Source organism: Cajanus cajan, chromosome 3, assembly GCF_000230855.2.
Source record: "Cajanus cajan strain Asha chromosome 3, NIPB_CcT2T_4, whole genome shotgun sequence".
NCBI classification, from domain to species: Eukaryota; Viridiplantae; Streptophyta; class Magnoliopsida; order Fabales; family Fabaceae; genus Cajanus; species Cajanus cajan.
The window spans coordinates 7,957,542-7,982,686 of NC_138519.1; the positions used below are offsets into that span (position 1 = coordinate 7,957,542).

The following is a 25,145-nucleotide window of genomic DNA, read 5'->3' on the forward strand; positions in this document are numbered from 1 at the left end:
TTTCTAATATTTTAAGAAAGTGTAGAAGAGGAACATATTTTTTCTTCCATCTTCACTCTTTCGTTCTTTAGTAATTTAACTATATATTTAAATAAATTTTTATTTTATTTTTTAGGTTATTATATTTAAAGTTTTAATTTTTATATTATTTATTTTATTTTAATTGTAATAGAAAATTACATGTTTTTATTTTTATTTACTCATTATATTTGTATGTTTAGAAGAAATATTGTATGTTAAGAAAATTAATATGATTACAATCTTTATATTATCGATAGTAACTACAATAGTTGAAAAAAACAATTTGTTATGAATATTATTAAGGGTCAAATATACAAAATTATACAAGAGATTCTTAATTAAATGATTGTTTTATTATTTATATATAGAGTAATTTTTAATAATATTACAAATAAAAAGAAATCATTCAATGCTTTCCAAATGAAAACTCTTACTAGAGTGGATTTCTTATAGATTAATGGAGACGATAACTCACAATAATTATTGCAAGAGGATTACTTATTTAAAAAGAAACACTAATATTTTGTTTTAAAATGGTGACCATAAATCATGAACATAAAATCCGAAAGTGGAAATATAAAAATTAAAATCCGACCTGCCGGATTCGAACCAGCGACCTAAGGATGTCTGTTATCCAACTACAGTCCTCCGCTCTACCAACTGAGCTAAGGTCGGTTTGTAGTGAGCCTTCCCAAACTTTAAATTCAGTATCTTAATTGTATTTAAACAAAAAAATGGTTACTTACTACTCTCACTACTGCAGTGAGAACAATATCTGAATTTGTGCTATTAAACAGTTTCTTTTCTGGTAGGAACACAAGAGAAAAAAAAAAGTAACTATTAATGGCTATGCCATGTACTTAACAATTCCTGCTATAAGTATATGGATGAAATGTAGGACGTAATAGGTTTGGTATAAAATTTAACCTGATTTTGATTAGATTCATCTTCAGTTTTATTCGTCCATTTTTCTTTGCAAAGAACGTTAAATAAATCACAAGATAAATTATAAAAATAATTTAAAATACTTCATCAGTAAGATATTATATAGATAATAGTAGCATAAATTTGTAAATATGTACTATTAAGAATAAATTTATACAATTGAGAGTTAAATATATCTATGTACCTTTACTTAAATACTTACTAAAGAATTATCTTTAATTAATATGATTTCATTAAAAAAAAAGTATTAATACTAGATAATTTTGCAAATATATAAAAAAAAATAAGAAAAAAAGTTTAATGAGTGGTATCTTAATTAAATTTATAAACAAGAAAAACATGAATATATATATATATATATATATATATATATATATATATATATATATATATATATATAAGTTTAGTTTGGATTGAATTGGTTCAATTTTTAAAATCAAATACAATATCCGATAAAATATCATAAATCAATAAAAAAAAATAAAAACTTTTTCTTCGGTTTGTTCGGTTGGTGTGGTTTATTTTGTTTCCAATTTTTCGAACTAGTTTTTTTATTGGATTGAAAAACTTTTTTCAATTATTTTTATTATAAGAAAAAATATTACCTTGGCTCCTGTTAGAACCATTTTTCCAGAAACAAATATAAGCAAGACTATTTTATGTATTTCAATACGTTATTTCTTATCAAGTACGTATATATATATATATATATATATATATATATATATATATATATATATATATATATATAAGAGCCTAAAATCATGTTAGCTATGCACCAAACATCAAGTGTAAAATAACAATAATGTAAAAGTCCCCACATCCAACCCTGTGAATTATTTTCCCCGAAAAAAAAAAACTTACACTTAAGAAAACACCATGGAAATATGCAAGACCCTCTAGCCGTATGGGGAACTTGACATCACAAGAGCCAACAACAATATTCTGAATTTTGAGGTCCTAAAGCCCAATACCAAAAGTAATCAAGCACTACATAATTACATTGAGAAAAAGAACAACAATCATGGATAAAACAATTTCAACAATGATCATGAGAAAGAGCCGAAGCAGTACCTTAAATTTGGCTGGGAAGCCAAGCTTTTGGATAATACGAGCTTACTGAAAGGAAAAAAAAAAAAAAAACTAGAAAATAATATAAAATTTTCAGAATAATGAGCTTCACAATCATAAAGGAAGAAAATAATACGTGGGTAGCTCAATCTACTCCAAAATAGGACGAATAGTTTTCAGAAACAAGCTACCAGCCTACTTACAAATGGCTTAGTTCTCCAGGACCTCCATTTGTGAAATAATTTTAAAACATAAACAGGATGATCGAAAATTCAAAAATAAAAAGAATTTGTAGCTTTGCAAGTACATTCCTCTTGACCTTTCTGCTGGAAATAAGAATTTTGATATTCCTTTATTCTATTGTGAGTAGATTGTTGAAACTAAAGGTTTTTTTTTTGTGCTTATAATGTTTTAGGGGATAGATGATATGTTGAATGGTCCTAAAACTAATATTGGGCTCAAGAAAATGGAAGAGCTTGATCAAAAGCTTTTTGTGACTATGTAGCTTTGCTTTTTGTAGTAGTAGAACATGAATAACTCAATTTGACATCCATTTAAAGGGATCTTTGATGATGATAAAGTAGAGGTATGTGACACCATGACATGTTGTATGGGTTCATAACAAAGTTCTACCTTTTAATTGGTTAAGTGGTTACTTGTAATTTTTTGTTCACACATCGAAGAAATTTGCTTCATATGCTTTCTTGGCCCTAGAAAATGGTTTTGATTGTTAGTAATTAACTAATTATATAATTTGTAGTTAAGTTACGAACTTGGCTTGGCATATCTAAATGTTCTTATGTAATGCTCTTTTAGCTCTTGATCTAGCTTGTATCATTAATATTTATAGCAGAGTAGTATAATATTAAAACATATATAGGGAGTTTGGATACAAATTAAAATTGCTTTTAAAAACTTCTACCTTAAAACAAGCTCTTTATCTTTAATAGAAATTTTTTAAAAACACTTATAAACTTATATCCAAATAAATTCATATTCACATTGCACTTATACAAAATATTATAGATGATGAAAAGACAAGTTAGTAAGCCTCAAGCAGGAATAGGGAGATGAGATACATTCAGTTGTCAAAGCAGCCTTGAAAGAAATAAAAGAATATAATGCGAGTGATAGATATACAATTGTGTAGCTATGGAACTTCAAGGAAAAAAGAAAGACTACATTGAAAGAAGTTGTCAACTTGAAAACATGTTCAAGTCATGGAGCATGAAGAACAAGATCAAAGTTGTATTCAGACTTGAATCTCAGGCAACTCATGTGAGTAACACAGACATAAACAAACCTTTTTAGTCACTATCAAAATTAAAAATAGGGTATTATAATTTAGTAAGAGTTTGATAGTTTATGTAGTGAAGGAAATATCTTGTACACAGACCAATGTACAAATTTGAAAGACAATGTTTTTGAGCTTGTTCTATGTTTCTTATCTTATCTTATTAGGTGCCAAAGATGAAAAAGTCTTCAATAATGGTATCTTTGGTGCCAAATGATGTTGGCAATTGGAGAATCTAATTTTTTAGTTAGTTAAATTTGTATAAGCGGTAGTTGTAATTTCAATGTTGGTTGGAAATGTGATATAATTAAAACATGTAAATGTGATATACTATTTTAATTATACTTTTCAATGTAAATTCCCTTACGATCATTATAAATATAATTAAAACATGTAAAGATGATATACTATTTTAATTAATTTATTACCGTTAAAATCTAGTAATAATAAATATAACCATTGGTCTTTGGACCTTTTGGTCATTTTATTTACAGTTAAAAAGGAAGGTCAAATGTATAATTATATAGATTTTGAATACGTGGTTAGAAACTTGAAAAAACTGCAAAACCCAAAAAAAAAGTTTATCAAGATTATCAGGCCCAAAATAAACAACCCGTAAACCAACTAACATAACCCGATTAAACCAAAGGCCCAAAAACGTAGGAAATGGGCCAGATTTTGTATGTCGGTTTAGGCGGAATTGACTAAATTTGCAAAAATTATTAGGTTCATAATATATACACCTCCTTTTTTCTACAAGTACACATCCTTTTTAAAAAAATAATTAAAATTTTAAAATATTCTTAATTTTTTGTTTTAAATTTTTTAATTTTACATCTAAAACAAATGTTTTAGTATTTTTTTTTCACACATCTTTCCTCCTTTTTTCAATTTTGGTAACATGTGAAAATTGAAAGAGAAAAAAAAAAGTGTATGAATAAGAAGAAGAAAATAACAAAGTTGAAAGTGTAAAATTAATTTTTTTTTAAAAAAATTATAATATTTTAAAAAAAATTAAAAAAGGAAGTATACTTAAAAAAAATGGAAGTGTATATATCACGAGGCAAAATATTATGGAGGATTCCTTTGTCTTTAATAAAAACATTTTTGGTGATACTTTTTCTCCAAAGCAGTTTCATTTTTGGATGGGGTACAATAAATAATATTATTGTTTTCCGAGAAATCATATAATATATACATAAGTCCAAGAAGAAAATGTACTCAAAGTAGACTTAGAAAACGTAATATAACAAAGTTGATTGGCCTAACTTCTCTCTTTTTCTTGTTTTTCTAATTTTTCATTTGAATCCTAAGAATTTACTTTTTTTTTTAATGAAATAATAAAAACTGTAATATTAAAAAGATCTAATGTTTTGGTTAATATTTTAATATTAATGTTATTTTTTTAGGGTTACAAGTATTAAAAGAATACTTGAATAGATATGTATCACCGAAATTTTAGCATATATTTACTTTATAATCAATACAATTTTTAAAATCAATTTTGATGTAACTTTTTAAAATAATTATCAAAGTTATAAATGTTTCGTATAATTAATTTACTATTGAATAATTTATTTATTTATTTTGTATGTAAGAACATTTGCATCTCAAGAATTAATTTTGGGTTCTAAATGGATCTCATATATACGCATTACTCAAATTACTAGAATTAGTCTAGTATTAACAATTACAATAATATATACATATAATTCTAAATTCAAATTATTTTGTCATCATTATAATTTTTATTAATTAAAAAATATACACATAACTCGTTTTTACTTTTTTAATATAAACGACTGTTTTAAGTACCTGACATAATAACAATTTTAACCCAAACACTTCTATAATGGGTCTCACAATAGTCTCACATCTTTGCATTTTCATCAACAATTTATTTATTACGTTATAACTATATTAATTATAAAACAATTAAATCATAAAAATAATTATTCTTTTTATTACACCACGCTTAACTGTGACAGCAAATCTCAAATTAATTACTTTTTAATAACTGTCATGGTTAGTCATGACAACTGTATTTATTTAAATCGGGTGTGATTCTGACTTAGTTGCAACATGCTTATGACAATGATGATTGGTTTCACTTTGTAGTTGATAGTCTTTTTGAATTGCTAATTTGGTTGTTTCATCTATTCGTGTAAAGTTTTTATTGTATGATGATTGTAAATTAATTTTAGGAGGTATGTAGTTATTGTGTTATTTTTATTAAACACCTCTTGATATCAGAGGTCCACTGCTTACTTTGGTTATGTTATGTATATGAGTTAGAATATTTCTTGTATTTCTCTTATTTAATTCAATTTTGCTTAGCAAAAAAAAAGTATTTATTTAAATAAATTTATTTTAAAAATTAAAACAATTAATTATTTTTTAACAATTGTCACGATAAATCAATTTTAAAAATGAGAGAATTTGGGAGATTTAATTGTGTAATTTTTTATAAGCTTAAATATGTTTTAAGTCCCTCAAATTTAAGACAAATTTATTTTTGGTCCCTCAAATTTAAAATTGTTATTTTTAGTCCTGTAATTTTCAAAAATCTTGTTTTAGTCCCTTAGGTCACTAATAACATATTTGAAAGTGACTAATTAAAACAGTTCTGTAATACCAACGGATTTAATGTGATATTTTCACTAATAGGACACCAATAGGTAGACTTTATGCAATAATGTTTGATAAATTTTTTAACAAAATTTGAATATAAGGATTAAAATAAGATTTTTTAAAATTATAAGACTAAAAACAATAATTTTAAATTTGAGGGACCAAAAATAAATTTACCCTAAATTTGAGGGACTAAAAATATATTTAAGCCTTTTTTATACGTTTTTTTTCCAATCTTTTTATTACCCCTGGAGTCCTCGACCCTTCCAAAGTCGTGTACCTCCTCCATCGTCCAATTTTGCAATAAAAATCTTCCCTACTTATTCATATTTATTATAATATATAAAGACAAGTGTTTTTTTTTTCTTGAAAAAACGATATATGATTTTTGACTCATAGAATATTGAAATAAAATATTAACATTTACAATTTTCTTTTTCAATCATTAAGAAGAACTGTGACGTCTCTTCTCAAAGCAATAACAATCTAGATATTTTCACATCACAGATCTTTCAGATTCATACTTTTCTTTTATGGCAAAAGGGATAAAAAAAATATGGAAGAATCACAGGAAACAAGTGAATCTGAATTTGTGGCATAAGACAAACATTTCTAAAGCAATTAAGTGCCTTTCGATAATAAATAATGCAATTTTGTATTCTCTTCACAAATAAAACACATTTTTTTCATTTATGAATTTAGTTAAAGAAAGAAAGTGAAAAAAAAAGGTAGAGAGCAAGAAATAAAAAAAAAACATATTACTTATTTAGTTGTGTAAAATATGAAAGAAAAGAAATGAAGTAAACAAGTAAAATGTGAAAAAATTATTGTTTTAATTTTTCTTCCTTTCTAAATCCTTCCTTCTATAATCCTCCGGAACGAATGAAACATTAAACTTTTCAAGTGATCTTAGCCTAAAGTTAAACCTAAATTATAACATTCTTTTGTAAGACATTAATTTGAATTCGTTCAGCACAAAAAAAAAATTATAATATTTGATAAATCTCCATGTTATCTTGCATGCATGCATTGATGAATGACTCAAATATTGCTCTAAGAGTTGCTTCTAGTTAAAATTTTTAAATCATCCATGTGTCTTTTCACCACTTACCGACTTAAGATTTTGAAAAGAATGCTTTGATACAATAATCAAAGTTCTTTTTAATATAATCAAATAGTAACAAGTTCAAATCTGTCACTTTCCTTCTTTCTTTTGAATAAAATCTACTTTCAACACATCACATGAAAGTTGTATTTTACATGCTCCATTCCTAACCGGCCACGAAAATTTTGCATACTCGTAGAATCTAAAGTTAAAAAAAAAAAGTTATTTTCTCATATTTAAATTTTGTTATTTAAAAGATAACATAAATTCTTAAGAAACATTCTCAAAACCTTAAATATTGTTTCTTGAAAATGCATATTACAAATTTTTTTTGATGAAATTATTTTTATAAGAGGAAGTAGAAAATCATTACATTCCCAATTTAAAAAGAAAAATTTTAATGTAATAAAAAATATCATATTATCTTTATTTTATTTTAAAAAAATTATTCTCATATAATATTTATAAATTCTTAAAAATATTTATGACTAATTAAATAAATTTTAATTATTCTTAGAAAAATTTTAATGTGTTTTTAGTCCTTAAATTTAGAGTAAATTTATTTTTTTCTTTTATATTTAAAATTATTATTTTTAGTCCATATAATTTTTAAATATTTTATTTTAACTCTTTAAATCAATAATAACATATCTAAAAATGACAAATTGAGATAATTATGTATCAATCGGTTGGATTTAATGTAATTTATCACTAATAAAGACACCAATAAATAGATTTGACAAACTTCCTAAGAATTAAAATAATATTTTTAAAATTATAAAGACTAAAAAAATTAATTTTAAATTTAAGAGACTAAAAATATATTTATTTTAAATTTGAAGAATTAAAAATATATTTAAACCTTTTTAAAAATTACAAATTTCAGAATTTATAATCCTTATCCATAAATAATTTCATGTAAAGGCTATGTGATAATTAGTTCATGACTTGTTACCATTGGCAAGAGAGTTGCTGATCAAGGAATGGAAGGAAACAAGGAAAAGGAGTCTCAATTTAAGGTTTTGGGACAAAAAACCATCATAAGATGCTCCTATAAATTAATAATCTTAAAAGAAGAAATTTATAAATTAAATTTGACCTTATTTTCCACTGACAATATAAACAAGGGATCTTGAAGAAGTGTAGCAGACAAAGACATGCTCAAGCAGTTTGTGAAACCATTTAAGCCGCAAAATGCAAATGTCATTTCCAACATAGTCAATAGACTCGATACAGAGAACAAAAGACCCAAATGGTCAAATATGCAACTAATTAAACAAACTAAGCGTCTATACATGCTTAACCACCTTATTTTGTGACAACTATCAACATGACAATGTGCACTAAACCAAGAACAAAACGAAGTCTAAAATAAATCAAATACAATACAAAAACCAGTTTATTAGGGACATAACATTCATTAGGCAGTTGGTTGTGGTACAATCTCTGATATGCCAGGATATGAAGGTTGCTCCTCTTGCTGCACTACATGTTGCAATTGCTGTGGTTGTTCTCCTTGCCAGTTCCAAACAATGTCCTTAAGAGCAGGCCTAACTTCCTGTTTCAAAAGCTTTTGGTACTCCAATGTATCTCCACTAGTCTTTTTCAACTCCACTAGATGGAAAACTGGGGTGATCTCAAAAATCTCAGCATCAATGCCCAAAGGCCCTTTTCTTCCTTCGTTGGAACCTTCCAACTTGAACAAACCTCCACCTTTCTTCTTCACTTTCAACCGAAGACGATTACAAATTTCCTCCAACTTAGAGATGATAATTGAGGCTGGCTTGTCAGATGTAAATCGCGATTCTTTCTTTCGATCTGTCTCCTCGAACAAACCGGACAAGTCAAAACCCGAGGAATAGGAGATGATGTCAAAAGCATTTAAATTGCAAGGTTTTGAGTCTTTTGGTGGTTCAATAGGACCTCCATTTTCACAAGCTCCAAATACTCCATCAGCATCCAGTGGAGCTACTTCTTCATCTTTGCTCTGAGTAATGGTGGGCTTCTCTAACCCCTTTTTGAACCAAGAATTTTCCATGATTTTGGCCATTGATATCCTGGTCTTAGGATTTGGATCCAAGATTTTCGATAACAATTTGCGTACATCTGGTGAAAACCAGTTAGGGAATTTGAATTCTCCCTTGCCAATCTTCCTGTACATCTCCATCAGATTTGGGTCTCTAAATGGAAGAAAACCAGCCAATAGAACATACAAGATCACCCCACATGACCATATATCAGCTTTGGCACCATCATAGCCTCTTCTGTTTATCACTTCTGGTGCAACATAGGCAGGGGTACCACATGTAGTATGGAGTAATCCGTCTTGGTGCTTAGTTTCAGCAAGGGCACTTAACCCAAAATCTGAGATCTTCAAATTCCCATTTTCATCCAGTAGAAGGTTTTCAGGTTTCAGATCGCGATGGCACACACCTCTACTATGGCAGTAGTCAACAGCACTGATCAATTGCTGAAAATATCTCCTTGCATCGTCCTGCTTGAGCTTTCCTTTGGATACCTTGTTGAAGAGCTCACCACCTTTTACATACTCCATTACAAAGTAAATTTTGGTTTTGCTGGCCATTACCTCGTAAAGCTCAACCACATGTGGATGCCTGATTAGTCTCATCACTGAAATTTCGCGCTTGATCTGATCAATCATCCCAACTTTCAGAATCTTCTCCTTATCAACAATTTTAATGGCCACACTCGCGCCAGTTATGAGGTTCCTAGCATGGTAAACCTTCGCAAAGGTTCCTTGGCCTAATAATCTTCCCAGTTCATATCTTTGCATAAGCACACCTCCTTTTTGCTCCATTTCTAGAAACACTGTCGTGTAAACCAATGCCAATATAAATAGTACTAAGTACAGGCAATCACTCGTTCAGAAGCAGGAAACTGCTACTCAAGAAATTCAAAGCTCAACCGTCTTCACAAACATCATGTTTTGAAAGGCTGAGATTTCTAGGCACCTCAGTCGCTTGAGCACAAAATAAATATGAGCAGTGGACTAAACATCCAATGGCATCAAGGTTGAACGAGGCTAGCTCAGATGTAGGCACGAATTCATTAGCCTCAGTGAAGGAGATTTTAACTACCAAGCACATCTTTCAGCATTCCCTGATTTGTGTGATGACACTAGAGAACCCTGAAGAATATGAAATTAAGGAACGAAGCAGCACCTGGTTAGCCTTCCAATTACTCAGAAGCAGAATATATAATGAAATACACACCTGAAAGAAAGATGAGCAAATTTAATAAGTAAACTTAGAATCTAATCTCCTGAATGAATCATACGAAACTTTTTAGCACATAACCAGCATAACAATAACTTCCTTCAGATGTCAGTCTTTAACTATCCCCAAAACCAAAAAACCATTAGGTGACTTGTTATCATATTTAAACAGAAATGGTTTCAAAGACCGTATTTAGTACATCAATTACAGTTCTCTGAAGTAGTATTGTTGTTTCTAGAGTTTTTAAGAATAAATGATTCATAACAAAGAAAAACAAGTTTAAACACCTATGACAGAAATCTATGATTTAATCCAAACAAGAGATAGCAATACATTATGCAGAAGAAATATAATTTAATCAAATAATCAATCAGCTGAGGACAGAAGCATGCAGCTACACAATAAAACCATAATGGACTTGAGATTCATAAAAATGGAATATGTAAACACAGGAAACCTGCATTCTGTTATGGAGTTCACACAGAAATCAAGTACTTACTCATCTGCTAAAGTTAATCTTCTAAAATTGAGACAGCTTAATGTCAATTGAGAAGGAGGATAACATTCAAAGAAGGTTTCAAATAGATAAGTATAACTATAACTGGTTTGGCATCGTTTTCTACATGCATGTAATTCCACTTTCCATTATAATCGTTACCTAACTTCAGCAACCCATCTACCTATTTTCATGCTTGTGTCACATGTCAAGTCCTTGTCTCTAAATATTAGCAACGAAATCTTCTAAAATAAAACAATTATAAGAACAAAAGGAAAAAATAAAATAAAAAATGCCAACTTGTCGTAAAGAGGAAAAAAAAAAGCAAAAATAAACAACCACACACCCCTCACCAAGAGAGAGACAAACACAGCTTAACTCATCAAAACAACAACCATTCACCTAAACCAGAAATTTGGATTTAAAAATGAATAATTTTTCTTATAATTTTATTTTGAAAATATAATAAAAATAATGATTATTATGAAAAATTTACTGAACATGCACTTAGGTCCTCTCATGTTACAAAAACGAAGTTTAACAAACCACACACGTTATAATTATTTTTGGAATAAATTGTGAAACTAATTCCTGAAACTAAGAATATTTTAAATAAATCCAAGACAATTTTAAATGATAATATAAACATCTTAGATGAAACTGGAAACTTAAAGGATTTATTTGATTTTAAAAAAAAAATTAGAGACTAATCTGACAAAGAGACAAAGCTTTACACTCTGAAGACCAAAACGGTGGTTTACTCTTATTTTTGTGTCTTTCATTCTCATGGAAGAAGATATGAGAGGATCCAAATTACTACTAGCAGAAAATATGACTACACTCGGAGTGCATAAAATTCAAATCCCCGACACCATGGTGAACGATTTTTCTCGTGAAACAAACTTCAGAAAAGAAAAAAAATCACTTCAAAACCCATGAAAAGAAAATCGAAAAGCTTCAGTCTTTCAAGGCAAAAATGAACCAAGCTTTCAAATTTTCAAACAAGGAGAACAATAATGAAGATCCAAAGATATCTCAGAGAAAATACAGAAGAAAAGTGACATGGGTAGTCTCAATTTACCTGCAAGATGATGTGAGATGGTTTTTCTCTTCTCACTGTTTTTTTTTTTTTTTCTCTTTCTTTCTTTGCTCTGTGATCTTTATTTTTGTGGTGCAATGATGAAGGCGTTATAACTAAGAAGGTGGAAGAAAGGACAGAGAAGTTGCTGTCAAGTTAACAATTAAGAGAATAAGAGAATATTCTAACACCTTCTAGTTCTAAGCTCTTTCTCAACCTTAATTATTAGACAGCTCCGAACATGTGATTGTGTTTAATTGTTTTAAAAATAATAATTAATTATTGATTATTAATTATATTCAATGTAATTATTAATTTTTACATTTTCCTATTACTGAATATTCCTAAATCATTGACTAAAATAAAGTAAAATGTTTTGTTACATTTAATAAAAGAGATTGTCATACAAACAGCTGATTCTTCCGTGAGTGTGTTTTGGTGGGATTCTTTTGTGTCAAAATTGTAATAAATTATAGCTGCATCTTTTGAATTTCAATGAAAATACATTTGATGCGTTTTTATGGTATAAAACGTTAGAAATTGAGAAATTTAAATGTTAATGAGAAGGATATAAATGGTACGTTATTTTATAAATTTGAAAAATATTTATGTAAAGTCATAAAAAGGGGAGATATCGAGTATAGTTACGTTAAATTTTCGGGGATGAGAATCTAATTTAGCTTTAAAATTATATATGATAGTCGATTAATTTAGGATTCATTTTTCTAAATATTAAATTAAATTATACTTTTCATCTTCTATTTTTTATTATGTAATTTTGATCCTATATTTTTTAAATAAATATATTTAACTTTTTAATTTTAAAAATATAAAATTTTGAAAGTAATTGATTGTTAAATTTTAATATTTATTTATATTGAAATGATGTAATATTTAGTAGCATGATATTTACAAGTGAAAAAAATTTTAAAAAATCATTCAAAAATATTTTACAAATAAAATAAATATCAACTACTCTTTAAAATAAATATAAAAAAATTTATATATATATATAATTTTTATCTCTATATATTATTAAATATTACTTGACTAAAGTGATAATAGATGAATAAATAATATTAAAATTTAATTATCAATAAATATCAAATTTATGATAAAATTAAAATTTTTATATTTTTAAAAATAAAATAATTATATATTTTTATTTTAAATTAAATTATTCAAAACTATAGAGTGTCGTAAATAGAGGAGTGAAAAATAAAATTTAATCTAAATATTAAGTAAATAAAATATTAACAATTTTTAATGTCTATGAAAATAAATCTTTTCACAAATAAAATCACATAAAATTCCAACACTCATTATCTTTTCAATCCACATTTATTATGGTCGAACCTGATTTAATGATAGGATCTGAAATTCTGAATTTGGTTTTTTTCCTCCTTTCTTATAATTTCAATTAAATAACAAATATAATTAAAATAAAAATTTAATGCATTAATATACATGAATTAGATACTTTAGTTTTTCGAAAAGAAAGATACATTAAATTCTGTACGATTCTATGCCAATTAAGAAAAGTCGGGTCAATTAATCTAATTTTTTTAACATTTTTTTTATAATGAGTGAAGAAAATTATAAAAGTCTGATAAGTATGAAATTTAAATCTTTTCGTTTCTAATTATTCTAATCTCATCCCTTAATCACTAATTAATTAATTATATTTTATTAAAATGAATAACTTATTAATTTAATTGCTATTATTATTATTTGAGAGATAGATATGTTTTTTTAACAATGAGGTATAATTTTTTTTCTTCTACCAGGTTGGCCTCTATTTATAGGAGTAAAGTAGTATTGTTATTAATAACTTCATGTCCAAACTATAAATTGAATATCAATATTTAATTAAAGAAAATATAGTATTAAATTACTTTAATAATAATTTATGATTATGTATTTTTTAAAAATTGATTTTTTTAACATAAAATTATGACTTTTTTTTATCAATCTAACTATGTGAACAGTTAAATTATAATAAAATGATGAGATAATTTGCAATAACAATTAGAGAGTAAAAAATAAACAAATATTTGGAGATCAAATATTAGATTGAAAATGTAGAAGCTTAAGTATAAGCTAATTGGTTGAATTGGTTGAATAGAGTGTATAGTTGATATAAATTATCTTTTTCAATACCAAGTTTGATTCTAATAGAAAAAAAAAGTCTAAATAGGAGAATAAGAAATTTCAAATGCCACCACTAAAAAGATAAAATTAGAAATTAAATATTATTATTATGCAAAAGGTCATGTCAAATTATCCTTAAAAAAAAAAGTTTAACTATATTTTTTTTAGTAATGCTACATCATTTGTGTGAGCATAATAACTTATACATCATTTTTGTGTCTATCTCTCTTCATTTTCTTTATTTATTATGAAGAGATATTATTAATAATAGAGAGAGATATATACAAAAGTGATAAAATATTGTATTGTATAATTTTTGTTGTGTATAAAATATTACTTATATTCTTTTAGGATCATGTCAATAAATACCTTTAAATATTAAGAAAACTTAAAATTAATATATATATATATATATATATAATAAAAAGTATAATATTTTTATTCAGGTAGAGCTAAGCATAAAACCAAACAAATTCTCTTGCTTTAGGCTCCAATTTATATATATATATATATATAATATTAATATTACATAACTTTTATTTAATGTAAAGATAATTAAAGTATTTTTTATAAATAGTTTAAATATTATTGAAGAAAAAATTAATTTTATTCTTTACAAGGTCTCCAATTTTATGTTTTATTAATTTTTATAAAAGTCTGGTATTAAAATTTATTTTATATTTTTTATTAATAAAATTTAGAATTTTGCACACATTATTTTAATTTTTACTACCATGTTGATACTAATAATTCATTTTATTTTAGGTCAAACAAAATACATTGGATCGTTCCTTTTTTTTTATTTATTAAAATGGATTAAAATTGAATTTATGATTCAAACCTTTTGCTGATTTTTTAAAACCTTAATAGTACCACTTGTTGGCATGGGACAAAGAGAAAACAAAGTTAAATTGGGTGTTGGGATGGGTGAGAGAATTAGTACCATGAATGAAGACATAAACACACATGCTTCGCCAAACACGGCTCAACGTCTAACAACAAGTCCAACCCTAAACTCCAATCAAGTTTCGCCACGTGGCAGATGATTATTCGCATCTTCACCAGCCAGTTAAAGCCTTCCCGTGCTGTGGTTCATATATACAGGTGACAGACGCGTTGGCGATAAGACGCGTGTCGTGCATTTATTGGTCTGTTATACTTTACATGTCGGTAGGACGGGACCCCTATTCCAGTCTTTTGATTCTAGAAGCAACTCTGCTAAAATTTAAGTAACCATAAAGTAAGCTAAAGTTGATTTGGCAGTGATGTGGCACAGAGCAACCTCCATTATAGATGCTTTAATAGATGCATGTCTTTTATCATTATTAACCATGTTTATTTTAAATTTTCAAGATAATATTAATTATTGGAGTGCTTTTTAATTATGTCCTTGATTCTTACTTAAAATACTTTTACATTCATAATAAATGAAAGAATATGTTATTGAATATTACATTTAAAAAATTGATAAAAATTTAATACAAATAAAAATATTAATTATATTTTTAAATTTACATATCTTTTCCTGTTAACAAATAAAAGAAGTTATGTACCAAAAAAATAAATAAATAAAGGAAGAAAAAGAAAGACCCAAAGATAAATATTTTTTTAATTGCAAAATCAGAATGACAAATAAGTAAAAAAAAATGAACACAAGTGACATTTTGCATAATAAAAGACCAACAAAGTTCTTTTTCTTTTCCTTTAAATTTTATGGTCTAAAATGTCCTACCGATATAATTTTGCGGCCAAGATAATGAATTATTAAAGTAGAATGAAAGACCGTAATACTTAAGAGACATACAAAAGAATGTTGTGAAGGAAAATAAAAAGAAAAAAAATATATTTTCCTCTATTTAATATTATTAAAGAGAAAACAATGAAAAAGCAATACATTCTTTTAATTTTTATTAAATAAATTTTATATTATAAATTTGAAGGTATTAACTAGTCACGAGTTTCAATATTAACTTAAAAATATTTCAATTTTTCAACTCTGAACTTATTGCTCGTAATTCTCAACTAGTTTATACACTAATTTTACTACATAAAGTCATAATTGGAATCGACCCTTTTTTTTTTTCTCTTTAACTCAAATTATCATTTTTTTTATTGATAGAAAAATTACAATTGTGATGATGAAAATTAAACACAAATCTTTGTATGATTAGGTCAATGCTAATGGTTTTAATTTCTTTTTCTTTTTACTCTTATCATTAGTACTCAATTGCCTTAAGTGATAATTTAAATAATTTTCTTTTTAGTAGTGTTTTAATTAAAACTCTCAATCAATTTAATCAAAAATGAACTTATGACCAAACCGGTCACGTTTTCAATTTGAACGTGAACCCAAGATCCTTGGGTTGCCAAAATTTTGCTAGTCACTACACCAATATATACATTTGTTTATATGCGCTAAACTTTATTTATGTACATTATATATTAAATGCGTAAATTTCATGCATTTAATATATAAATTGATTCTTAAAAAGTATTAATGTTCAACAACTATCCCGTTTAACTCAATAATTTGACCGGGTGAATAACTCATTAAGTTTTAAAACGGTCTTATTTTTATAATAATTAATTCTATTATTCACGTTATGACTAAATACTTTGAGTTAAACCTTTATAGTGTGTTTGGATGAGAAATTTTACAAATTCAAGGAATTTTAAATTCTTGGTATTTGAATTACTTTGATTTCAATTTCTATCATTCTTAAAATATTTTGTTTGGATGAGTCAATTTAAATTTCTTAAATTTTAAATTGTTAGGTTGAATATGATAATTTTATTCCATCATAGTAAAATTGATTTTAAAAATATATTTATATGTTGAGATTTTTAAATTAAATTTTATAAAAATAAATATTAATCCATTTTTAAATATTTAATAATTTTAAAAATTAATATTAGATAATGTTTAAAAATTTTAAAAATATTTTTGAATATCCAAAATAATTAAAAGAATGAAGAGATAAGATAAAATATATAAGTGAAATAAGAAAAATAAATATGAGGAATTTCAAATTCTCCCATTTTTGAGAGAATTTGAAATTCTACTATTTTAAGGAATTTCACAAATGCTTAAATTTCAAATTCTTTATAAATTCCTCATCCAAACAAAGCATTTCACCTCAAAAAATTTGAAATTCTTCAAATAAATGAATTACCCTATATAAATTCCTCATCCAAACACACCATTACTTTATTTTAAGAGGTGATGCAACAATAGTAAATTATTCATAAAGTTGATGCACATATTAATAAAGTAATTACTTATTTATAGTAAATGAAATGAGTCAAACATTTGAAAGCTAAGTTTAACTTGAGGGGAAAAAAAAAAGACTGCTCATGTTTAATTAATTTATTTAAACTAATCAAATTTAATTTTAAACTTGAACTTAATTTTTGGTAAAATTTTTTGAAATTTAGACTTGACTTGTCAACTGATTTATAAGTTGACTATTATCTTCTATTGAATTTCTTCTTGAATAAAAGCTTGTTGATTACTTTACTATTTAACAAATACTTTCACATTAAAAAGTAAAGTAAAATCGCAATAGAATATAATTGACAAATTTAGTGGTTTGATCTTCTATCCTATTTTTGTTTTTCATTTTGGTCCTTTATTAATTTTTTTCTTCTATAATGCCTTTACATTTTATTTGTTTTATTTTAATTCTCTAACTTTAAATGTTAAACAAATTGGTCTTTTTTTCATCAATTTCGTCCAACTTTGTTAATAACAATGTTACAGTGCTAATGTGGCCTCCCTTTTCAACCCATTCTATGAACATTGTTTCCGAATGACCTAAAAGAATCACTAAACCTCCATATACCACTAACCATTGCAAGGCTAGTTGTTGGAACACCATATCCAATACAGTAATCATCTTAAAAATAGAAGAAAAAAAATTCTTTTTTTGGCAAATTTGCTTTAACTAATTATCTTTAATTTCTTTTTTTTAAGCTATAAAGTAATTACTAATTAAAAAAATGTTTGAAAAACGTTGTTAATAAGTAAAAATACTTTTTTGGAGCTTAAACAGAAGACTTTAATTAGCCATCTTAACTCGGTGCATGCTATCAAAATAAAGAAATACAAGTAAAATTATGGCATCTCAATAATATACTTGGACATTTAATGAGACACTATAGTATACCAGGAGCACATAGTTACAAGCACCATGGATTTTAATGCATATAGATCACATTAGGAGTACAAACTAAAGCATAAGCGCTCCATATATCTTGTAGAACTCTTCTCCAAAGATTAAGAATCAGAAATCAAAGGTACTTCTTCCATGGGTGAGGCTTCCGAACTAACTGCAATGGAAGCTGGGCAGGCATGTAATACAGTGCATATATCTGTTGTTTTCAGGAACTTCTCTGCCTTGACTAGAATCATAGGTCCATACTCAAAAACCATCCTCTTGCACTGCAAACAATTTGACCATTAACATAAAAAAAAAAACCCTTAGATATGCAGTAAATAATTAACTATGAAAATATCACTGCAAAGCTTCTGTTTGTTAATTAAGTGTGTATTTGCCTAATAATAATAATAAGAAAGAAGTAGCTCAAGTGGTACCAAGTCTTTTAAGAGAATGCTTGTTCCAAGTTGCTTTGCCTACACTTTAGCTTACCATTTTAGCACATAAGTTAGTATTTTGCTTCTATAATTTTGCATAATAATAATTTACATGGAAGGTCAACATAAGTTATCATGGTGAGACTTCAAGAATAAATTTTACATGCAATATCCTATGTTATTAGTGTTATTATCTAATTAAAATTTAAGTTTTATCTTAATAATAGGTGTAATATTTTTTTATTAAATATCAACATGTATTATCAAAATATAATTTTATTCTGATTAGATAATAACACCCACGATATATGGTATAACATCTAAATTTTGTTCAAATTTCACTTCTAATTCAATGTCACATAAAACAAATCAAAGAAATGTATATAAGTTTTATTATTTTAAGCAACGGATAAGACACCTAGGGTGGAGATGCTCTAAGACTTCAGCAAGTATTATCCTTCCTTCGTAGATATTACAACTTTGTAGCAAACTTGCAATTAATACCATAAAAAGGAAAAAGTCTATCTAGTTCCAACACTGTACCATTCCAACACTGTACCATTGTTTCATGTATGTGGTTGGACCATTCTCTGGATGATACAACGACAATACTGTCAAGAATTGTCACACTAGCTAGCTAATGCTCAATTATTGGCTAGCTACGGAGGCCGCCAGCGAAGATTATCATTTCATGCAAATTACTGTGGGCATCGAACTATGGTTGTTTAGCCAACTGGATAATAATTTGAAACTTTTCATTTTATGGATTCAATGGATAGATTCCATGCAACGTGGTGTTTAAGAATGCAAGGATAATTTAGTAAATAAGAGACAAAAAGAAAGATGAAATTTTGCAGAATTTTCTTACCTTCTTCTCCATCTTCTCCATAGAATTGCATGCCGTCAATAGTGCCTCTATTATCTCAAGCTGACATTTTAAAATAAATCGTTAGTTTTATATTCCAGAAAAGGTGACTATAACAAGGGGTCAAGACATTTGCAGAATGGGGTCAAAATAAAAATAGTAGAATAGAAGGCTTTTAAGGAAAAATGAAAATTTAGTGGTGGGTGTATACCTTGCAAGAATAAATAAAATCTAAAGGCAATAAAAAATAAAGACTCAAAAAAATTATGAGGTAAATGCATGTGCTCCTTGATACACATGCAAGATGCAAGCCACATTCTTCACTGAATGTGTCTTCATTATAGAAAAACTTCAAACATTAATAATAGGTTACTCATTAGTTTTTGTAAATCCATCATTCTCCCAACAAAATAGGATGAAAATCTACATTACACGTTTCATATTAAAATGTTGTACTTGTGCATAAAAATCCATATGCTACAAGCATACCAGAATCGAATTATTTCTTTTGCTTCACTGCAAACAATAGGCTTCCCAAAAAGAAGAAAGAAAAGTCTAAGTTGCTAGTGTGCAAAAACATGCATCATTTAAGGTACATGAAAGTGTATAAAATTCTCCTCATATCAAGGAGGGATTCACACTATCAGGTTCAATTACTAACCTTGGTGTCAGGATCATTCAACTTAACCAATAAGGCTGCAACAGAATCTTTGCAAGAGCCACAGCTATTTCCTTTAACTTGTGAAGAAACGTTTGCAGATTGGCAGAGGTGGACCTGTTTGCAGAGTTCTCCAGGCAGAACTGATGCGATTTCTGAGAAGAAATGTGATGCATAATCATCCACCAATTCGATGCACTGTGCAATACAAAATAAACATTTATTAGTAAGCGAAGGGTCTAATAGGTTTCAATTCATTCACAAATTCACTCTATAAATTCGTAAGAATTGCTTAATTGTCCCACTATTATGTTTTAGATCACTTTTTAACAAGTTTCAACCAAGAAAGTCCATGGTTAAAAAACAACTTGGTTGTGTTAATGTTTGGAACTCGAAAATATAATATAAGAAAAGAATGCTTCTTGTATTCAATATTGAATGGCAACAGAGAAAAGGAGAGAATTCTCTTCCAAAGGTTTCCCTTTCAGAATGCAAATGATCAAGTTTAGTGGTAACAAATCTGAATGAAGTTTCCTTCCTTAATCCATCCTATTTATATATATCTATATGCTAACTAACTGCTAACTCTCCCTAACCCCTTTCATTATGTCTTAATAGTTATTTTGTTAACGAGAACTAAAATATGTATAATTATTATATTTGAAACAAAAGCTGAGCCCAGATTGTTGTTAGAATATTAATTGGTATAACTGGAAATTAAAGTCAATTTTTGCATCAAGAGAGAAGAAATGCAAAATTTAAAGAGAAAAAACACATACAACAGGTGAATGGAAGAAAACCAACCTGCTGCTTGAAAGAGAGTAGCTGATAGCAAGTATTGTGAAGGGCATCAATGATCTTTCTCTGGTTCTCTTTATCATTTAGATAATCAAGTGCCTCGGTAGCATATTCCTCACAAAGTGCACAGACATCTGATTCTGATTTTCTGTTTAATTCTGCATATGGAAAATATGTCAACAGGAATTAGTATTGATGCTGCATTTTTACTTCAAAAGTATAATTGTATTTAACATAATTATTTACTCAATATGTTAAATCAGGTCACATTTTTGCTCCAGTGCTCTAATGAAAACTAACGTACAGCTGTTGCATTTTTGACAAATAGGCACCTTTTGTATTAAAACTTATCAAAAGTCTTGCATTTGAAAACTTAATCTATAAATACATATATTTCTATGAAAGAAAGGGAAATTTTTAAAAATGACACACATTAGTCAGGCTTAAGGTAAGAAAGAATGAACGGTTGGGAATTAGGATTGTTCTTCCTCTCCCATCAAGTGAATATATTGTATAACTACATAAGAACCTCTGCAAACCGATTATAGAAATTCAATCAATTATGCTTGATTAACCTGGTATATACAACCAGAAATTGAAACTGTATTACGAGGAATTCAATCACCCTGCTTTTAATGCAAAGCATTTTCTCATCGGTATGAATGAGAGGAACTGGCAGGTACCATGTTATAAGAAAACGTTTTATATTTTCACTGATAATATAAAAACGTCACATTGTTTCTACTTTGATTTGGTTTTAATGGTAAAATATGGTGAATAAATTGTTGTTAGTGCCAAGCTTTTTTTCTTCCTGTTTTCCATATGGTTAAAAGCTAAGATTAACATGCCACTCCTTAAACTTTCCACCTTATTAGATTGAAATAGGAGGGTGAATAATACAAACCTTGCATACTATCCATCTAACTAAGAAGGATATTAAAAAGCAAAAAGATGAGAAAAATTTTCATTATAACAATCTTACCATAGTTTGCTAGCCCTCTTGCATCACAAGCCCAAGCAGCACCCAACAAAATAAGAAACAATAGCCCCACTCTTCCCTCCATGATGCCTGTGACAAGCAGTTAAAAAACAAATGTTAATTAAAGATATTATAACGAATGCATGCCACATCAAGTTATATTTTCAACATGATAAAAGAACTTTATCAATTAAATATTCTTTACTTAGAGATTTGTAACAATAATATACGCCATATATGTTGAGGTGCAAAACCTTGTGATAAAGTACGTGACATAATAATAATTTGTGAGCAGAAACTTCTCTGAGATATCAAACCAATCAATATAAAAACAAAAAATTAATCAGTGCAATTGCATGATCAAGAGAAGAAGAACAAAGGCTTATATATAATATATTGATATTGAATTCAGATCTATATAAAGAGGAATGAATAACAAACATGAATAAGGTGGGAATTATGATAAGAGAAGAAACTATGGTTTCATAACAAATGACATAATAGGAGTAGAAGATTGCCTGTTGAGAAAGGAAATAGGGTAACGTGTTAAACCTATGAGGAGCTGGAGAAGAAGGAAAGGGTGACAAAGAAAGATGGTTATGATTATGATTCCTGTAACGTCGAATTATTTGTTTTTAAATTATTTATATTTACCTTTTCAATTTTCTAATAGGGGTTTGATCGATTTGGGTGTTTCTTATGCCAGGTATGATTTTATTTTTAGAACAGAAGTTTCATTAAAAATTAAAATATATAAATAAAGCAAAATTATATTTTTTTTTCTTTAAATATTAATTATCACATAATTTATTTAATATCATGTCATTGTTAACATTACAATAACAGTTAACTTATAAATATTTAATGATAAAATTAAAATAGCATATATTTTATAAGATTCAGGAATTACAATCGTAAATTTTTTTTAAAAAAATTGAATGATCAATAATATTATAAAAGATATTAAAAAGATAATTTAATCTAAAATTAACCACCAAATACACGAATCAATAGTTTGAGATTAATAAAATTATTATTTTAATTTGTCCAACTTATTTTTATTTTTATATAATTAAAATTTATAATAAATAATATTTTTAAATATATAAATATAATATAATTTAAATTCATAATAAATATGCATGTTTGAACATATAAAATATATTTCATATTTATGATAAACTACTTATATTGTTGATCAAGTTACAAATGAAAAAAAAAAAGCTTAAATAACTTTTTCGTTAATGTAAAATAGGAAGACTTAATTATGTTTTTATTTTTTTAAATTTTGGGTATATATTCTTTTTCTCCAATTTTTTTTTTATTTTTAGTTTAAAAATATTAAAAATTATTATTTTAGTCTCTTAAATTTAAAACTTTTTTTTTAGTTTCTATAATTTCAAAAAATAATTTTAGTCCCTCTACTTATATTTTGATATCAATAATCCAAAATTATAAAATAATATTTTTTGAAATTATAAAAATTAAAAAGATAAATTCTAAATTTGAGAGATTAAAACTATTTTTTAAAATTATAGAAACTAAAAATAAAAATTTTAATTTTAGGAAACCAAAAATATATATATCCCAAAGAGAAGTGTTAAAAATACTTTCTCTAAAATAAATATTTTTAGTTCTTATACTTCTTTTTTCGATCCTTTTTAATTTCTATAGTTTAAATAAATCTTTTTATTTCCTATACTTATAGAGTAAAAACAATTATGTCTCAATAATGAACATCACAAATAAAAATACAAAAGAAACACAAAGCATCGAAAGACCTAATTTAGAATAACTCTAGTGAAATAAACTCAACATCACACACACAAAGTTAAATTAATTCTCATGTCATATAAATAATAATAATAAATAATTTTACAAAAAATTAATGATAATGACTAAAATAATTAAAAAGGTGTAAGTATAAAAGACTAAAAAGATTTATCTTGAATTATAGGTACTAAAAAAATAATGAAAAAGATAAATATCAAGACTAAAAAAATCTATTTTAAACTATCTTTATCTTTGTATATAAAAAAGAAGAAGAGTTGCAATATTTAATGTCAAGTGATTTTTTTCACTATTTGAAGTTTAATAATATATATATGAGGGGTTATAATTATATCAGTGTAACTTTTATTAAGTATTACACCGCTCGATAACTTTATATTAAATGTGAATTTTGTAAATCCAACCGTTAGATTGAAAGTTCATATCTCTTAGATTATATATACAAATTTTTATATTAATCCAAGATGATTTGATACTTAATTTTTATAAAAAAAAATTGACGTAATATATTCATTTCAAAATACACTAAAATATGAACACTTTGATTACCTTCAAGTTGTTGTCCAATTTTAACAAAATTTGATATACACGTATAAAGTGATATGAACTTTCAATCTAACGGTTGAATTTACAAAATTTACAATTAATATAAAGTTATTAAGGGGTGTAATACTTAGTAAAAGTTACACCAGTGTAATTATAACTCCCCTATATATTTATATTAATTTTACAATTTACAATTTAAAAGCAATTACATATTTCAATAATTGAATGTAATATATATTAGATACAGTAGAGTCATACTCTTTAAATTGTTGAAAGAATTTTAAATATATTTATTCTATTTAATTTACAATTTATCATTAATGAAAAATCAAATTTTTTTAGTGAATTAAAAGTATTTTTAACACATTTAAATAATTTAATACACTATATACGTCTTACATAAGGAAGAATCGTACTCCTTTAATTGTCGAAAGAATTTTAAACGATGTATTTGATATATTTAAACTCCATCTATCTTAATAGATATTGTTATTTCTCCCTCTATCTAAAGTTCTCATATACCACATTCTCCCAATTTTGTGGTACTTCTCCTAGTGTTTTTTTTATCATATGTGTGTCTATATATATACACACGTATGTATGTATTTATGTGTGTATAGCTATCATATTTTTAATATATATAAAGCGAACAAGTTCTCCAATAAATTCATGTAACAAAAATAAAATGTACTAATAAACATTCTTCAATGAATATCATTTATAACACTAAATATTACAAAACAAGACAATAAACTTTTCATTCTCCAAAAGTGAACAACTTCTTCGATAAATATACATGTAGAAGAAAAAAAAATTTACTAGTTAAACATCCTCCAATGATTATCATTTAAAATACTAAATACTAAAGAACCATTCCCAAAAGAGT

The 25,145-nt window shown here is 26.4% G+C and overlaps 2 protein-coding genes and 1 non-coding gene across 5 annotated transcripts; all 3 read right to left on the bottom strand.

The window, feature by feature from the left end:
- Window positions 1-610: 610 nt before the first annotated feature.
- Window positions 611-696, bottom strand: TRNAY-GUA (transfer RNA tyrosine (anticodon GUA)). The gene is given in 2 exon segments: window positions 611-646; window positions 660-696. It is a non-coding gene; the product is annotated as a tRNA-Tyr (tRNA).
- A 7,552-nt stretch (window positions 697-8,248) lies between these two features.
- LOC109814127 (CBL-interacting protein kinase 2) lies at window positions 8,249-12,040 on the bottom strand. Of its 2 annotated transcripts, none has more exons than XM_020378476.3 (2): window positions 11,881-12,040; window positions 8,249-10,300 (listed from the first exon to the last, which is right to left on the bottom strand). In XM_020378476.3, exon 2 carries the CDS (start codon window positions 9,883-9,885, stop codon window positions 8,488-8,490), a length of 1,398 nt encoding a protein of 465 aa, XP_020234065.1. In that variant the 5' UTR covers window positions 9,886-10,300; window positions 11,881-12,040; the 3' UTR covers window positions 8,249-8,487. The 2 variants fall into 2 exon arrangements, with proteins under 2 accessions (XP_020234065.1, XP_020234067.1); XM_020378478.3 differs by having other exon boundaries at window positions 8,249-10,215; window positions 11,881-12,021.
- Window positions 12,041-18,123: 6,083 nt separating this feature from the next.
- On the bottom strand, window positions 18,124-22,573 carry LOC109814150 (uncharacterized). Of its 2 annotated transcripts, XM_029274523.2 has the most exons (7): window positions 22,364-22,401; window positions 22,177-22,225; window positions 21,926-22,012; window positions 20,950-21,101; window positions 20,149-20,343; window positions 19,491-19,550; window positions 18,124-18,469 (listed from the first exon to the last, which is right to left on the bottom strand). In XM_029274523.2, the coding sequence occupies exons 2-7, from the start codon at window positions 22,196-22,198 to the stop codon at window positions 18,305-18,307; spliced, it is 681 nt and encodes a 226-aa protein (XP_029130356.2). In that variant the 5' UTR covers window positions 22,199-22,225; window positions 22,364-22,401; the 3' UTR covers window positions 18,124-18,304. The 2 variants fall into 2 exon arrangements, with proteins under 2 accessions (XP_029130356.2, XP_020234099.2); XM_020378510.3 differs by lacking the exons at window positions 22,177-22,225; window positions 22,364-22,401 and adding an exon at window positions 22,441-22,573.
- Window positions 22,574-25,145: the final 2,572 nt, after the last annotated feature.

Bases quoted from the DNA above. Each gene is read 5' to 3' on its own strand.
- LOC109814127 (XM_020378476.3), bottom strand. From the start codon at position 9,885: ATGGAGCAAAAAGGAGGTGTGCTTATGCAAAGATATGAACTGGGAAGA.
- LOC109814150 (XM_029274523.2), bottom strand. From the start codon at position 22,198: ATGTCACGTACTTTATCACAAG. The intron at 19,551-20,148 runs GTTAGTAATTGA...TTAAAATGTCAG, and splicing joins TGAATGATCCTGACACCAAG to CTTGAGATAATAGAGGCACT. The intron at 18,470-19,490 runs GTAAGAAAATTC...AATTGTTTGCAG, and splicing joins TGGAGAAGATGGAGAAGAAG to TGCAAGAGGATGGTTTTTGA.